The following is an 18,479-nucleotide window of genomic DNA, read 5'->3' as shown; positions in this document are numbered from 1 at the left end:
CTGCGACTCCCAGCTTCACTTCCTCAACCCTGTGAGACTGCTAGGCTCTGAGTTCCTCTGCCCTGCACTGCACCCTCAGAACTCACCTCATTTGTTTCCTCTCTCTTATGGCTATCTTCTGTTGCCTATGTCTAATACCTAAAAATTACTGTTTTATGTACTTTGTTCAGTTTTGTGTTTTAGGTGACAGAGTGAATCTGATCCTTGTTACTCCATCTTGGCCACAATTAGAAGTTCACATTCAGAGTTTTTAAGTACAATTTAAATAATATAACAGTTTTATTTAGAAATACAGATTTTATAATGTGTATTGGAACAAAGTTCATATAATGTTCCTGCTGAATAATTGAATTTTTATACAAATTAATTGGTTTACCACAAGCTTTGCCTTCACTCTAATATTACCATGACCTAAGAATACTCATTTGTACACGATTAAGATCTTTTTTCTTCTAATTTTAAACTCTCTGGATGTCCTACATTGGTTTTATAGATCAAGTACTTTATTATTTCCACAAAATTTTTAAGACTACACAAACATAACATTGGGTTTTACTAAATGAGATTTAATAATTATATCTTCTTTATTTTTTGCCTTTCACAAATTCAGCCACAAAATTCATAATAATCAACCTATTAGGATGTCATTTATGCCTTATGCATCAAATTTCTTGGAATGGCCAACAAGTAACACAAAGATTTGCTGCTTTACTTTAGAAAAAGGTGGATCATTTTAAGAATTTCTTCCATGTTCTAATCTGATGAAGAAAGAGGGAGTATTTCTTCCTAGAAGTGAAGCCTCTTTGGTTTTTACAAATTTTAGCTTTGAAAGTACAATCTTCTACATACAGTATTATTTATCCACAAATGTAATACTTTGCATTTGTCCTCACTAAAGATAGACTGTTACTTAAAAATATGGCCTTTAACTTTGTAGCAACGTGGATGGAATTGGAGAGTGTTATGCTAAGTGAAATAAGCCATACAGAGAAAGACAGATACCATATGTTTTCACTCTTATGTGGATTCTGAGAAACTTAACAGAAACCCATGGGGGAGGGGAAGGAAAAAAAAAAAAAGAGGTTACAGTGGGAGAGAGCCAAAGTATAAGAGACTCTTAAAAACCTAGAACAAACTGAGGGTTGATGGGGGGTGGGAGGGAGGGGAGGGTGGATGATGGGTATTGAGGAGGGCACCTTTTGGAATGAGCACTGGGTGCTGTATGGAAACCAATTTGACAATAAATTTCATATATTGAAAAAAAAATATGGCCTTTAATTACATATGTGGACTCAGGAATTAAAATGATTTGTAGTTAATTTCACTTGAGATAGATAGGTTGCTTTCTCATCTGTAAATTGTGGAGTGGGCGTTTGAGAGTGTGCTGTTTACACGAGACCACATAGTTAATAGCAGCAGAACCTGTACAGCCATACCCAGTGGCCTTGATTATGAGGATTGCGTGAGATGATGTGAAGTGCTTAGAGCAGTGCTGGCACTTGGTAAGTGTTCAATAACTGTTTGGAATTCACCCCGAGGACATTAAATATAGTGAGATTTGAGTTTTCGAAAGAATGCTCTGGCAACAGAATGAGATGGGGAAAGGTTTAGAATTAAGACTGGAAGCAGGGAGAGCAGTTAGGGAACCACAGCAGTAGTTCAGAAGAGATTATGGTGGTCTGAACACATGTGGCAGTGATGCAGATGGAGAGAAGTATACCAATTCAATACATAGAGGAATTTTTATTTCTTTATTTTTAATTTTTTAAGTTTATTTATTTGAGAGAGACAGAGAGAGAGAGCGAGCAAGGGAGGGGCAGAGAGGGAGTGAGACAGAATCCCGAGCAGGCTCCGTGCTGTCAGCACAGAGCCTGATGAGGGGCTTGAACCCACCAACTGTGAGATCATGATCTGAGCTGGAACCAAGAGTGGGATGCTTAATCGACTGAGCCACCCAGGTGCCCCATAGAGGAATTAAAAAAAAAAAATCATTTTTGCCTTATGAATGTGGGAGGTTAGGTAGGAGGGGAAAAAATGAGCATGATTCAGGTTTCTTGCTCAGTGAGATGGGTAAATAGTGGTGTCCTTTATTTAGAGAACACTAGAGCTGCCATCTTGTGTCCCCGCAGTGTGTGCACCTAATCTCAGATGGTCCACCCGAGACCGCCTGAGCGCCAACCCTAGTCCCAGGCGCAGCCCCATTTCCTCTCCAACAAGATGAAAGCAACTACCATGAAGCAGGAGAAACTCGTTAAACTGCAAGCGCAAGTGCGCATTGGTGGGAAAGGAACGGCTCCCCGAAAAAAGGTGGTTCATCGAACAGCTATAGCAGATGACAAAAAACTTCAGTTCTCCTTAAAGAAGTCAGGGGTAAACAATATCTCTGGTATTGAAGAAGGGAATATGTTCACAAACCAAGGAACGGTGATCCACTTTAACAACCGTAAAGTTCAGGCATCCCTGGCAGCGAACACTTTAACCATTACAGGCCATGCTGAGAGGAAGCATCTGACAGAAATGCTACTCAGTATCTTAAACCAACTTGGTGCAAACAGTCTGACTAGTTTAAGAAGGCTGGCTGAAGTTCTGCCCAATCTGTGGATGGAAAGGTACCACTTGCTACCGGAGAGGAGGATGATGATGAAGTTCCAGATTTTGTGGAGAATTTTGATGAAGCTTCCAAGAAGGAAGCAAACAGAATTGAATCAACTTCTGAAGAAGATAAAGCTTGAAGAAGTTACTGGCAGCTGCTATTTTATATTATGACTGCTTTTTAAAAATTTTGTTCATGGATCTGATAAACTCTAGATCTCTAATATTTTTAAGCCCCAACCCCTTGGACACTGCAGCTCTTTTCAGTTTTTGCTTATACACAATTCATTCTTTGCAGCTAATTAAGCTGAAGAAGTCGGGGAATAAGTTTGAAACAAGATTAAAAAAAAAAAAAGAACACTAGAGAAGAACCAAATTGCACATGTGGCTTCTTTATGGGGTGAAGGGGAAGAGGAAAGATGACCTTAATGTGGAACAAATTGAGTTTGAAATGTGTTACTTACATCCAAGTGGAAACAATCACACTACATATATATGGAACATCACTGTCTAATAAGAACTTTCTGCAGTGATATAAGTGTCCTAGATTTGTTCTATCAAATATGGTGGCTACTATGCCAAATGGCTTTTGAAGATTATTAAAATGGCTAGTCTAAGGAGCTGAATCTTTAATTTTAATTTTAATTAATTTACATTTAAGTTGTCATGTGGTTAGTACTTAGCATATTGAACTGCAGAGGCTTAGAGTTTAGAGTCAAGAGGTGAAGTGATAAGTAATAAAATCTGATGAGTAAAATCATATTAGTTTAAGGGAAATTAGAGATGGTTTTATGCTGGCTATCTTGGAATAAAGATTAATATTAGAGAATTCCTAGTTTGACCATAACAGCATATCAATTTTATTGCATACATTAAACCTGTTGTGAACTTTTTAGCTGATTTCTAAGCCCAGTCAATACCTTAAATCACTCACTGTAAACTTAAGTAGTTCTTCCTCTAATCATAAATATTTCCCCAGAATCAGATGTGTGTGTGGGTGGGTGAGGTAGGGAGGCTCTCGTTTTTAGAATTTCAAAATTTGGTGAACAAAATCAGTGTTCACTCTCTGTATATCCCTTACAAGACTTTGGTCATAGCTTGTTTCATCTTTCCAGACTAGAGACCAAATGTCTTTAGTCTATTCACAATTCTCTTATATCCATGATCATTCTGGTTGCTTTTTCTGTAAACTTAAGAATTTTTTTCTTGAGGTAGACAAACCAGAATTAAAACAATGAATTCTAGCTACTTACAACAATGGCTTATTACAAGGGTAAACTTTGTTTTGCTTTTTTACTACCCTTTGGCTGGATATCTGGAGCCACAGAAGTATCATGGTATAGTGGGTTGAATAGTGGCCTCAAATGTATGTCCAAGTCCTAATTCCCAGAACCTGTGAATATTACCTTATATGGCAAAAGATGTGATTAGATTGAGGGTCTTGAAAGGTTTATCCGGGATTATGTGGGTGCGCACTAGAGCAACTGCATGTGTACAATAAAACGAAGACAGAGGGAGTTTTCAGACACACTGAGAGAAGGCAATGTGAACACAGAGATGGACAGAGTTTGGACTGCTGCCACCATGCACCAAGGAATGCCAGCCAGGCAGCCATCAGGAGCTGGATGGCACAAGAAATGGATTCTCCCCAAAGAGCATCCAAAGGCAGAGCCCTGCTGACAGCTTGATTTCAGCTCAGCAAAAACTTACTCTGGACTTCTGGCCTTCAGAATTATGGGAGAATAAATTTCTGTTGTTTTAAAGCCATCATTTGGTAATTTATTATTGCAGCCACAGGTAACTATACAGGTGGTCAGAAATGGAAGTCTTCAGTGGAGACTAATGCTCTGTAATACTAATAGTCCTACATACTAACCCATTTTTGTTTCATAGGACTACAAAAGTAGGGCAGATTATTCTCTAAGACTGGATTCTCTTTCGAAATGCATGGTTATACATTTGCCTATGTGAAACTCTTGTGTGTGTGTGTGTGTGTGTGTGTGTGTGTGTGTGTGCCTGCCTAATTGGTTCAGAATATACCCTCGTGAAAAAATAAGAAATTGTCATTTGGTTCTTCCAATGTTTTCCACAGGTAATTTCCAAAGCTAAATGTTGTATTTTTAAAAATCTCAAGATGACTCCTTAGACATTTTTATTTAATATTGATTTTAATATCATGTTTAATTTTGCCTAGCCTTTTATTCAATGTATATCCTATGAGAATGTCATTGCTGTGTCACCAACCATAATGCCTGGCACAGTTAATAAATACTTGTTGAATCAATGTGCTATTTGTGTATATCTCTATTGCTGCTTTTTTCAAACTTTTTAAAAACAGCAGAATCATTTTATTTAAAGAATTTATATTTTATAAAGAACATCAATATATAAAATAGATACAAGTAGATCTGCTCTTAGTGAGGAGTGTGAAATCCTGTTTACCTGTCTGTAACATATGATACATTAATATTATAGGATACTACACATTGTTACAATATTCACAAAACTCCTAAATCTGGAGTCCAGAAGACACTATTTACATAGTCCTTTTCAAGAAACAAAACTTGTATCTAGGGCAAAAAGTCAGTTTGGGGCGTTTTTTGGGCTTCTGCTCCGGAAACTTCAAGACAAAAGTAGAACAATACCAGGGTAACAGAATCAGCAGTACCAATTTCTTTAAGAGCACAACAAGAACAGAGGTTACTAAGAAATTATGTTAGAAATGTTTGTTTCCAGGCTTATTCATGAAGTAGGGGGAAGCAAATAGCAACAGCTTTGGAATTTGGCAGATGAGTTCAAATCCTGGGCTGCCACTCACTGTATAACTTTGAAGTAATCTCACCTATAAAAGTGATAATCCAAGTATCTGTATAAAAGGATTATTCTAAGGAATAAATGAGATAATTAGTATGCATAAGATATTACATTGTAAATAATGATAGTTATTAGCTACACTAGCTGTCAAAGTTCCCTTGATGACCTATTTCTCTAAGACCTTCATGTTTAAATTGTTCTTCTGTATTGTCCTTCACTTTCGGCTATTATAACCTTGGTAATGGAGTATATGGAAGACAGCAAGAAATTTAGAGGCTGATGACTCCATTTTGAATGAACTCCCTTATTTTAAAATGTGAATGATACAAATTAGTATTTTCTCTGAATCTCAGAGTTGGTATGCTAAAATGAGGGAATGAGTAAGTACCACATGGATGTTGATGATTACTAGTCTATCTGCCATGTCTCTGCCCCATTCCAAGACTCATTTCAAATTCCTAACTGGGTATGTTTGAAGACTCATTTTCTTGTTCCTCAATCCATTTCTAAATTTGCTTGTGAACAGTCGGCATTACTAAGAGACTCGGCATTACTAAGAGAGCTCAGGCCTCACTCTACCTGCTGGACTTTATTTTGAAATTTTAGTCCTAATCCTAATTATTCTTGAGTACATTTAAACCAGCAGTTTAAATTTTAGTCACACTTACCAGCCATTAGCACTGAAAGGCAACTTTTTGTCTTTTTCCTTAAAGACTGTAGAATAGAATAAAGACAGGTAGTACTTATATAAATTGGAAGTCTATTCGAGACAGGGAATTCTCTTCAAGGTAAGAATAACTCTTAAAACACTCCACCAGTGATAGCTGTATTTATTATACCAAGATTTAATCCCATTCTCTTGGAGATCTCACTGACTCATGGCTTCAAACATCATCTTACGAAGATGATTCTTAAGGTTTGATCTCCAGCCCAGACCTCTCCTCCAAATTCCAGATTTTGTATGTAACTCCTTAACATCTCTATTTGGATGTCTAATGGATCTCTAACAGCCCAGAAACCAAGATTCCCCAAACCCACTTCTTCCTCAGTGCTCTCCAACTGTGGCCAGTTGCTCAGGCTAAAACCTTGGGAGTCATCCTTAAATCTTCATTTTCTCATGTACCTCACATCTATTCAAAATGGACAAAATTTACCGGGCTGACCTTTAAAATGCAAAGAGAATCCAACTACTTCTCACTACTGACACAGAGCAGGGACTTGGGTCCCCTCAAACCTGTTAAATCCAGCATTCCTAGGATGCCTTCATAAGGACCAAAAAAAAAAAAAAAAAAAAAAAACAAACCTACAACTCTATACCTCTTGGGTAGACTATCTTGCAGGAATGTGGAGGGAGGATGCTTACTGAAAGGAGGATGCTTACTACGAAGACTGGCAAAGACCGGACCAAACCAGTCTGTGCCAAGATGGACCCCAGAGCTGACAGTTCACCAACCTTCCCCCTCATTATAATACTAAGAACCACACCCAGGAGTGGAGATTTAATATATCAGACATGGGATGCATGAAGAAGCATGATCTTTAAATGCACAGGTGCTAATAAAACCCTGCCTTTATGTGCTTGTATGTCACCCTTTTCCCACCCAAATTTATCTTTAAAAAACTCTTTCTAATCTCTCCTTGGGGAGTCAGCCTGAGGATTCTTTCCTTTGTGCTCTCTACCTTGTCCTCCAGCACAAATCCCTATAAAGCCCTGCCTGGAGCTCCTCTGTGAGCAGACTCATTACTCCTCGACTTACCCTACTCTCCTCTTTCCGTTGCACAGCCACACTTCTCTTCCTTTAGCAAGCCAGGCACACTGCCACCCCAGGTTCTTTGTACTTATCCTCTCTGCCTAGAATGCTCTACCCGCCCAACTTCAAGTCTCTGATCAAATGGAAGCACGGTCTGTGAACCCTTCCTTGCCCACCTCACTTGAAACTGAACCCTCCACCCTCCCCTAGCACTGCTTCTCCCTCTCCCCCTTCCTGGCATTACTTTTTCCCCTAAAATATTTATCCCCTAATACAACTTAAGTCTTACTTCTTTTGTTTTTATCCCTCAATGAGATTACAAACTCCACGAGGGCAGGCATTTTTCCACTGTTCTAGGATCTAAGCTTAGTGATCATTCAATAATAACTGCTGAAAAAAATGAACTTAAAGTCATCACTCCCATTCCCAAGTCCCCCCTTTATGGAGTGATTTCAATTAAAGTACACAGGAGTTCTTGGGTTGAAAATAAAAGCAAAAGACCACTACACATTAGTTTGTCAACATGTAATGCCCTGGGTTTATTTTGTGAGAATTCTATCACAATTTTTCCAGGTGGGATTAAAAACCTTAAGGATCATGTATGCCATTGGACTGGGCATTCAGACTTCGGTACTGACAAAGCACTGGTAGTAGTCTGTTAAGTACCATTCTCTTCACAGAAGAGAGGTCAAATATTTCCAAAGGAAGGCACCCGATATTTGTGGTTCTGGCCTTGCAGCCTTCTGGAGAATCTGAAAAGGAAAAAAGCTGGCTGGCTGTTTTTAGAAACTGGAATGATGATACACGTACAGCAATTACTGCATTCTTCTCCCTTATATCCTTTTTGTAAGAACAAGTAAAGAATGAAGTCTTTTCAACAATTCGACAATAAAAAAGTACAATTTTTTTTTTTTTGTGCTAAAAAAAGGGCAAGACAACATAAACTCCAGTTGTAAGGACTCCATTTGCATACTTGATTTAACACTTTTTGGTGTGGAAGGAAATGGGACTACTGGGCTGTTTGTAGAGCAGCAACATAACATTAGTGCTTTAAGTACCAGAAACTGCCCACAGCTTTGTGGGCAAGTGGGGATGGGAAGATTCAAGAGACTTCATTTTTAGCTTGTTACTTGTCCTAATGATAGTAGACCAGGAAGATCCCCATTTAACAGTACATTCCCCATTTTTTAAAAACTGATGCCTTTTTTTTTTTTTTTTTGTAAAATTCTGTATGTATGTCACCATTTTTTTCACATGATACACAGAAAACTCAGGGACCCAGAGGGGAACCAAGTTATGTTATACCATTTACAAAATACCAAGGAGTCCACAGCTACCTAACACATTTACTACAGCACAGGAACCAATGAAGGTACAGTGTACAAAAAACTGTAAACACGGCACAATAAATAGATAAAACAGCAGGTTCCGCACCATGCACATGATGTGATGACACTTCATCTCTATACAATCTCACATCTCACACTCTTTGTTGCAATTTATTTCCCTCCCACCCCCCCCACCCCCAAGTGCAAAGCATCACAAATGAACATTTCTGTATTCAAGTAACATATATACAAGGGTATTACAAATATGCAGTACTGTACAGATAATTGCTGTATTCTTAATTTACAGATGTTGATTTTTTTCCTATTAACAATAAGAAAAGAAAAATTGAAGCATGAGAGATGAGCACTGCTGTCAAGTCCCCACAGCTGCCACCGAAACGCGTGTGCTGCATTCCATCATCCCTTGCATTCAAAATGCTACTGATGCATAGCACCTAATCAAGTCCCCAGGCTGCAGTTCCACTCCTGAGGAAGCTACGTCACCTCCATCGCTACTGTGTTGTCTGCTATGTTGTTTAGTGCTGGCTTTTCTGATTCATGATTTTCCCTGTTGAAATAAAGTTTAATTAAATTACTTATCTGCAACAAATTTAACAAATCAAGACTATCTCCCCAATAAAAAAATTTTTAAGTATTTTTAGTAATAGGAAGAAATGTGACACTTTTGGGATAAGACACAAGTAGAGGAGTATGAACCTTTATAGTTTATTATCAGGAATATACAACCAAAAGTCAGGCTTCTTCTGTCCACCATAAATTCCATGGTCAACTATATCACCAATAAAATCGTAGTGGCAGCCAAGCAACCCAGATGTTAAAAAACATAAAGAATTCCTAACTTTTAGTCTCTAATTTCACTTTCCTCCTCTTTCAAAAAAGTAACAAATGTGAACGAAAGTCATTCAAGTCAGGACTTTTGTCAGTGCTCTATATGTGCAGTTGAGTAGCAGAGCTACTGAGCTGGTAATTAGAAGACCAGGGTCACACTTGTTCTAACACCTGAATGTGCTTGTAGTAATCAGCTTCTCTGGATCTCATTTCCCTCATTTTTAAAATGAAGGGACTAAAATAAGTGATATGAAAGTTTACCATACACTGCCAGTGTTTCATGGTTATATAATTCTGTAACAGTGAAAACCATGTATTATATATTTAGGTAAGAACTCTAATTGATTGATTAGTTATGACTAGACCCAGAATAATAAGAATGGATCTGAATGGAGCAGACAATAACTATTACTTAAACTGAGAAGCAGACAGGGATGCATGGGTTTGGAAACTTAAGGCTATACAGTCTGTTGCTACAAAGCCTGCTCTTCCCTCTTGGGCCACGCTTGGCCGAGGAAGTCTACCTATCAGTCTAGCATCCAAGGTGTTCTAAAGTGTGCCCACCTCCTACTGCTTCAACTTGAACTACTAACCTTCCCAAACCTCTAGACAAATTAGTTTAGTTGTTAGCTTCTGAACACATTTGTATTTCTCCAACTCTCTCATCCTCTTCTCTGCCCAGCTAAGAACAAATCTGATCTTATTTTGTAGAACTCTCCCAGAATACCCCTGGTGTGAAAAGATCACTCCTTATATTGAAATTATAGTCATAATTTACACAATTAATCTGACAAGGCTATAATGCTTTGTGATACAAGAATGACTTCCACCTATTACTCACAATTAACAGCATTTAATTTTTACACTTTTATGCTTGTCTTTTTAAATTTTTTTTTTTTTTTAATGTTTTTTTAAATTTATTTTTGGGACAGAGAGAGACAGAGCATGAACGGGGGAGGGGCAGAGAGAGAGGGAGACACAGAACCGGAAGCAGGCTCCAGGCTCCAAGCCATCAGCCCAGAGCCCGATGCGGGGCTCGAACTCACGGACCGCGAGATCGTGACCTGGCTGAAGTCGGACGCTTAACCGACTGCGCCACCCAGGTGCCCCATGCTTGTCTTTTAACTAAACTGAAAACCCCTGGTCTTTCTCTTGTTTCCCCCAGAGTACTTTGTAAATAGTAAGATTCTAATTACCATTAATATTTAAAACAGAAAAGAACCTGAACAAACATTCTAAACAATCTACTGAATCCCAAGATGACAAATTAGCATAAAAAATAATGGTTTGAATAAAAGTTGACCTGGCATTAATACTGTAAGCCTTTACATTATTTACATTATTAACAGCAGCTTAGCATACAAGCCACAGTGGGTTCTATCAATTCTTTACACAAGAAGCTGTGGAAGAAAACAAAAGAAACATTCTAAAGAGAACTCCCTCCATGCAAAGGTAGAAAAACAAGAGCATTGTAAGCTATTATTATACTAAGGAAGTGACATCCAAAGCATATATGCAATACTCAGTATACCATTTAGTTCAAATTGTTAACAGTACTGAATTATAAAAATTATCTGTTTAAGTCTTGACTAAATAAGGAATTCTCATCTATACATTTTTTTAAGTTTATTTTGAGAGAGAGAGCGCGCGTACGTGTGTGTGTGCGTGCTGGGGAGGGGCAGAGAATCCCCAGCAGGCTCCGTACTGTCAGTGCAGAGCCTTATGTGGGGCTGGATCCCACGACCTCAAGATCATGACCTGAGCCACTATCAAGAGTTTAGACGCTAAACCGACTGAGAGACCCAGATGCCCCTATACATTTTTAATGTATATAAGGAAAGAGCAAAAAACACCAATAAGTAGAGAGCACTGCTAGAGGATTTAAGTTAGGGCTCATATTTTTCAAACATTTTAGGCTTAAAATAACTACTGACCTTGGAACTGAATCTACAGAAGATGAAGATGGAACCTTGGAAACTTGACAGTTTGCTGCGGCAGCCAGCTTTAAGGCAGACGATGGAACAGCACTTAAAGTCCTAGGTATATGTCGTGCATTTATGGGGGCAATAGAGTTTACAGTGGCAACTGATGAAGGTACAGTTAATCGAATGTTGTTCCCAATCAGAACCTGAGTTGTTGCAGAATTGGCAGCGGTTACTTGATGACTCAGTGCACTGTGGGAACTTGAAGTCTGTGTCATGTTTGAAGGCTGTAACAAAGTTGAACCTGCCGTTGATGGACTCGTATGTACAAGTGCTGTTGGTGTAGTACTACTGAGGTGTAAGCCCTTGTATACTCCTAGAGAAAAAGAAAGAAGCATCTAAACAATGTACGACTTTGCTGTTTATTAATAAGAGATATAGGTTACAAATATCAGAACAATTTAAATGTCTTTATGCTTACCTGAGGCTGGAAGGACGCCATTCACCCCAATTCCAAGCACCACATCATCCTTCATCTTGAATCCCATCAGTTGTTCTGATGTCACCAAAGCAGAAGCAGCAAATTGAGCACTAGCAGAATCCAAAGTCTTGGAAACAAAACCCTAAAAAGAAAATACAAAACAAATCTAATCAGCATCACTTAGTCTCAAATCAACATTAAAGTTACACAGGTATACCAAAATCAGTTTGAATATAAACCAAAGTGGCAAACCACTGAAATATCTTCATCTCTTTTGACAGTCATAAATTTGAAGAGTGTTCAAACAATATAAGAACTCGGATTATGAATTTTGATCTTCACATGTGACAGTACGTAATATGGACAAATCAACTACAAAAATAAACCTTCTAGAATGTGGAAACAGTAAACCTCCAACACAAAGTGTCAGACAAGAAATATGCTAGTAAAACATTTCAGTGATTTGCAAATACATATAATGAAAAATGAGTATGTAAGCTTTTTTTACCTAACACACACACACACACACACACACACACACACACACACACACACCCCAAAGGTATCTCTGGGACAGGAGGATAACTATCCTTTTAGAACAGAAGTAACAAAACATCACATCATAACTTGGCCTAGAAATTAAGAGGCCCTTTGAATTTTTTTAAATGAGTTTTCCTCCAAGATGCTTAGATTAAAATTTCAGCCTTCAAGCTTTAAATGTGTTTCAATGGCAAACATTTATCATCCTTGAGGTTTAAAAGTGATTTCATTTAATAGTAAAAGAGGTTTAGTATGTAATTTAAGATAAATTTTAATAATAATTAAAATAACTAAGAAAATGAGCTGGGTGAGATCATATACTAACAAGGAAAATTCACAGACTATAGGACAGACTTGGAAGACAGTGTCTTGATCGCATTTAACTATGTTTTTTAGCTTTACTTTTTAAAATAGGGAGCAGAGGCAACAGCTTCCATACTCACCTGTAATGTTCTTTCTAAACCCTGTATAGAATGGCTATGATGTAGATTCAGGCGAAAGCCACTTTTCTGCTGGTTAGATGCAAGGTTCTATGACAACAGTTGGTAATTAGAGATGAACTCTGGTGGGAAACAATGAGGGATAATCATAAGACAGACAAATCCCTCACCTGTGAAGTGGTGGTGGAGGAATTACTATTTGCTTGCTGTTGCTGAATTTGTGCAAGCTGCTGTTTCTGCATTAGTGCCAGTTGCTGTTGATGTTGCTGGTATTGTTCGGCTGTAAATGCTGAACATAAAACGAGGAAATACTTTATAAAAACACACAGATACCACACAAATCTTACAATACTAAAACAAATTTCAGCATTAAGAAAATTTTTGTGTAAAATTAAAGCATTTGACAAAGGCTGATGATCCTGCTAAAGATCACTTCCATATGAAAAATTCAGCATTTTTACAACCACATTTATCAGGAGTGGCTGGAGTTTAAAGAAAAACAAAATTATAAACTTCCTGAGTTATAACAACATAGGAAAGAGAAATGCTCACTTCTCAAGTTTCAGAACCATTATTTTTATAAGCTGTGACACTTGTGCTAGACAGTGTAAAAAGGTAATCCAGCTTTTTAAATCTACATATTTAGAATTCAACTTGGCATGGAGCTTGAGAAGAAATCTGGTAATTACCATTTGGTTTCTAGTTTACTCATATCACTGTCCCAATGCATTCAGATGATCCCTAATAGTTCTGTGTATAAATACTAATTGTTCTACATATTTTCTAATTTTAGCCATTACAAACATTCCCTCTATATGGAATATAAGGTTGTTGGTTTATTACCTTTTTTTATTTTATTTTTTAAAGAACTCATCCTTTAGCAGGAAGACAAGAGGCTCCAAATGTTAAGGTTAATTAATTTTCCCCACCCAATTAACCCACCTGGAAAAAATCCAGTCAATAAGAACGGAGTTGTTTATGTTGATTTACTGTACAGAATGATGTCTGAGGAAAGACACTGTGTTATGCTACTTATGTTTGTCTATGGAGAGCTCAGTTCTAAAAAAAACAAACAAAAAAATGTTCATTTATTACCCCCCAAAAAAGTGTGTGCAGTTTTTAAAAAGGAAACCTTTTTCTTTTTCTTATTTTTTGCCAATTAAAAAAAGGAAAAAAAAAGGGTACATACAATCACAACATCTGACTTTAAAGGCTTCTTTAAGAAGCCTGTGGTGTTTGGGTAAGAAATTATTTCAAAACACAAAAAAGGTTATCATGCATCCCTGAATACCAGGGAATCTATAAATCATGCAATGCAAATTTCCTCAATCTAAAGTTTAATGTTTTCAAAACACTGTCCACCGAATTTCCTGTTGTCTTTAATTGCATTTTAGTAATTTAGTTGAAGACAGTTTCACTTTATCAAGTTTTATAATTTTCACTCGTAACTCATAAAGAAACTTTATCTTCCAGGATACAGCCTTTCTGCCTAGTACCACTACAAAATGTTCAGGTAGAAATTCTACCATATTTTCAATGGATCAGGAAATTATGAAATAGTATTTACGAAAACCTCAGAAGTTATTAGTGTCTACATAGGCTTTATTTACACTTGAATTGAACTAAGTGCTTAGGCTACAAGAACAAAAACATAATTTCTTGTAAAAACTTTCGTTGATATCTGTCCCTTGATAAGTTTCTTTTCCTACTATGTTGTATTTCTCAGATCTGAATACTATAGGGAAGACTTTTACTGGTAATAGGATAACCTGTAAATACGGACATAAAGTAACTTTGTGTCAAAATGTTCATTTCCATACAATAGAAATGTGTTCAATCAAAACTTGAAGAAAATTTATAAAAATTAATGCTGCCCTGAAAGATGGTTTATAATTACTGTAACATTTATCTTTAGGTTTAAAAAAATCCGTAAAAAGCAACTTAATTTATTAGTTTTGCTAGTATGTTTTTGAGATTTATGTTTTAACTTCCTAAATTTGATTGAGTTTGCCTAAGTCTTGAATTCCCTAGTAGGGGATGCTCAATAAATATTTTAAGAAAGGATCATTTCTGCAAGGTCAGGTCATTACATATCTAGAAAAACAGTAATTTAGCATTCACTGGAGACCTGTATATAAAAAACGCCATTTATATGAATGAAAATATTCTTTTGCAGAACTCTGCTTGTATTTGTGTACACTTTGATAAAAAATTTAGCAATAATAAATTGGAAAATTCATTTGAATAAAGGTTCCAAATATTTTTGCGGTAATATAAGTTAACATTTTAATCCTGGTCTCTGAATTTCACTTTTAAACAACTGTTAACTTCTTCCTAATACAGATTTAGGAATAAAAATGCACCTAACACTCATCATGACTTTAGATCAGTATTGTCAATCTATTGCTTAGATATTATTACACCTCTGGAGTAGTTACGAAATTTTCCCCAGACATTTTAAATAAATGATCTAAAAGACATGCATATGTTAAGCAACATATAAGCTGTAAGTGAAGGTAATAAAAACCATAGGTGTAGGGGCCAAGAAACCTTGATTTTTTTTTTTTTTCCCCAGCTTTTGGCTCTATCATAACTATCTGAGTATACCTAGGCAAGTAACCGAACTTTTAGGGCTCAGTATGTTCATCCAAAATACTTAGATTAAGTTAGGTGATCACTAAAGCCTTTTTCAGCCATGCGATGTAAGGATTTTATATTTCTTCTGAGAAATACATTTCTAATCCTATTCTAAAGGCTATATGAATAAGTACGAAAAGCCTGGACAAAGGTAAGGTAGTAAATTGGGCAAAACAAAATAAATTGGGTTTTATATTGTTATTTATACAGAAAACTGAGAAGACTTCAGATGGCATTCTAATTCAAAGTTTAACCAAATGCTAAGTGTAAATAAATAAAAATGACCACAATCCCTATCAAGGTAGAAGGTGTTAAGGTTGTATGTCTACCTCCAGACAGGGTGTGGTAGTCAAGTTTGCAATTTACTTAAGGATGGACAGGATGGTTTCATGAACAGATGACCAAACCTAGAATCAGAAGCGTTTCACAGAACTCCAAATTTATAGATTAGGAGGCATCCTTGGTGATGTCCTCCTACCACTTCACACTAAAGATGAAGAAACTTTCATCTGAGGTCACAAAGATAGTTAACAGTGGAAGGGGGAAAATCCATCCCCAAACCAATGAGATTTTAAATATGAAAAGAAATAGATAAAAGTTTTAGATTTAATACTATCTACAAGAAATAATCAAACTTTTTATATACCCAACAGTGTGACTCAAGTGCTTTAAAAAAACAAACAGCCTCATATATAGAACACCTGACAGGAGTCTAGGTATGGGAGAGGAGTCACGTGAGGGACATGATTAAAAGCTGAGAAGAGGGAAGAAGCATGGTAAGACGTCAAATATTTGAAGGATACTATGATGTTGGAAAGCAAGAAAACTTATTCAGCATGCTTCTAAGGGTAAAAGAGGAATCTGTAGATTTCAATTTAAGGGGGCAGCTTTTGTTTAATATATGGACGAACTTTCTAAACAAGATTCCGAACTCTAGAATAACCTGAAAACTGCTGAATGTGCCCTCCCTAGAGGTGTTTAGGCAAAGGTCTACAACGACCACTGTTGTTTTGGTAGCTGCTAATAATTCTCTGGGGTAGGAATTTAGATGAAATAATCTAAAATGTTACCAGTCTACTTGGACAAAGAAACTATTATGTGGTAACCCAGCACCTGGAATAGCCTATAGCTCAAGCTGTTGCTCTTTAAATCACATTCCTGCAGCTGGAGCAGATCAACTGAAATGATCTGAAGTGGGAGTAGTGAGGATGACAGGTACTTAGAAAAAAGTTAATAATTTGAAAATTCAGTTTGAGAAGACAGATTTAAGATTACCAAAATGTATGTCGTTTTGTTTGTGAAAACAAAGACAAAAAAACAAAAAACAAAAAAACCCACCAACAACAAACCCAAACACCTATTTTAAAAGAGAATCCTCAATTAGAAATTTCTTTTAGCAGTAGTCAGAAAATTATTTCAATACAGGAAAAGGTTAACTTTAAATAAATAAATATAAAATGAAATGACTTTAGAAAGTATTAAAGTATGATCCCCTAAGTCAGCAAGCTTGAACGAAAGTTTTGCGGTTCCTAAGCATTTGTCAGCCACCCAGAAATCCAACCTGAAAAAAAAAACATGGTATATTGCTATAGATGGCCAAACATGACTGAACCTGAATTCATTGGGCCACAAATTACTTGAACATGAGATTATCTGTGGCCCAAGCCTCCCCTTATTGTGAATATTCTTCTACTTCAGCATAGAGAGAACTATTAATTTTACTATGGGTGCTACTCCAGACCCTGCTGAGGATGTAATTCTGAACTGTGAAACACACTTGGATAAGGATTAAGGTCCTACAATTTTATAAATCTAACCATAAAAATATTTAAGGTTCAAACTAGGGTTCCTTTTAAAATTTTATGTTACAATTTTTATGAAGTAAATTGCACTAATTTAAGTAAGCTACAGATCCTAAGACTTAGAACATCATTCCAGCTACATATATCCTATTAACTTATGAAAATAAGCCTAATCTGTAGAATGCTGATGAAATTTCAGTGCGAACTAGGAATTCAAATCCTCCTGAACATAGAATGGTGGTTTACAAACCACTTTTCTACTTACAGTCTTTCAAAATTATATAGTCCTTTCTAATTATGAAAAAACGGTGTTAGTTCTGATACCTTGTATCCCCGAAACTCAAACGCATGCAAATGAATACTTAGTCACTGAACAAACATTTTCAAAGGTACTTTTATAGATTAAAAAAAAAAAAATACTGTATTTGGAAACTGTCCAAATCACATATTAACTGAAGATTAAGATACACAATTTAGCCATACATACTAAGATCTAGTCCTAGAAATTCTAAATATGCATATAGTTAAGTCTTCCCAAGTTCCTCAGCACTGTGTCATTCTGCTGTGTGTTATCCAGTGGACCAAGCACTCTGGTACCTGACTAACCAGACTACCTAATGCCAGACTAACCAGGTTACCCATCTGGCCACACAACTATGCAAAATGGCCAAGACTGGGAAGCAAGCAAAAAAATTCTGAGCACCAGAAACTATAAAAGTTGGTGTGTTAAATAAAGCTCATACCTTTTACTAAAAATAATGGACTCTTGATAATCCTCATTTAGAATTTCCTATTTGAAAATGAGAAGAAATAGGCTCTTGTAGGTGATTATTTAGGAAAAGGACAATCAGTTCAGAGGGTGTTATCACTATGCCACAACATATGAATAAATATTGGTATTTAAAACAATGACAGAAAAAAATGGCTAAATCAAAATACTTGGCTTAAGCAGGAGGCAAGTAAGTATATATCAATTGACTCCTATCTTATCTAATAGTTAAGTTCCAAAGTCAGTATGGTAAAAATTAAGCCTTGAAAATTCCTTTAGAGTGTGCCATGATGGATGTTATCTCTTTCAATAAGCTCAGCAGTTTTTCCTCTTGCATCAGATGAGATCAATTTTTGTGGTTGAGTACCAGATGAAATAGTTTGGCTTGTATCTGGGGGCCATGCTGTATGAAAAAATTTATCTTTAAAATTATAATTACACTGATGGAGGTGAGATGCTTCACCTATGAATGAAGGTGGCACCTCAGGAGGCACTGACACTCTGTGAGAAACAACAGATTCACTTCTGCCATTGCCAGAGTGGCCAATTCTGGA

General features: G+C 36.6%; 1 protein-coding gene and 1 pseudogene across 5 annotated transcripts in view; one reads left to right on the top strand and one right to left on the bottom strand.

The window, feature by feature from the left end:
- Positions 1 to 2,217: 2,217 nt before the first annotated feature.
- LOC131483420 (transcription factor BTF3-like) lies at positions 2,218 to 3,021 on the top strand (annotated as a pseudogene).
- Positions 3,022 to 7,667: 4,646 nt separating this feature from the next.
- The window catches only part of EPC1 (enhancer of polycomb homolog 1), a 95,612-nt gene continuing 84,800 nt past the window's right edge, over positions 7,668 to 18,479 (bottom strand). For 3 of the 5 annotated variants that reach the window (XM_058681536.1, XM_058681533.1, XM_058681534.1), the window contains exons 11-15: positions 12,888 to 13,006; positions 12,721 to 12,807; positions 11,738 to 11,879; positions 11,269 to 11,632; positions 7,668 to 9,053 (exon numbers count right to left, since the gene is read on the bottom strand). In XM_058681536.1, the coding sequence (XP_058537519.1) occupies positions 8,981 to 9,053; positions 11,269 to 11,632; positions 11,738 to 11,879; positions 12,721 to 12,807; positions 12,888 to 13,006 (785 nt within the window). In that variant the 3' untranslated portion in view covers positions 7,668 to 8,980. Of the gene's footprint in view, positions 9,054 to 11,268; positions 11,633 to 11,737; positions 11,880 to 12,720; positions 12,808 to 12,887; positions 13,007 to 13,659; positions 13,777 to 18,479 lie in introns of those variants that run through there. The other 2 variants (XM_058681535.1, XR_009247659.1) reach the window with 2 other exon arrangements.

The sequence above is a fragment of the Neofelis nebulosa genome, chromosome 8 (genome assembly GCF_028018385.1).
Source record: "Neofelis nebulosa isolate mNeoNeb1 chromosome 8, mNeoNeb1.pri, whole genome shotgun sequence".
Lineage (NCBI taxonomy): Eukaryota > Metazoa > Chordata > Mammalia > Carnivora > Felidae > Neofelis > Neofelis nebulosa.
The sequence above is the reverse complement of the archived record's forward strand: the minus strand, read 5'-3'. Positions and strand labels throughout refer to the sequence as shown.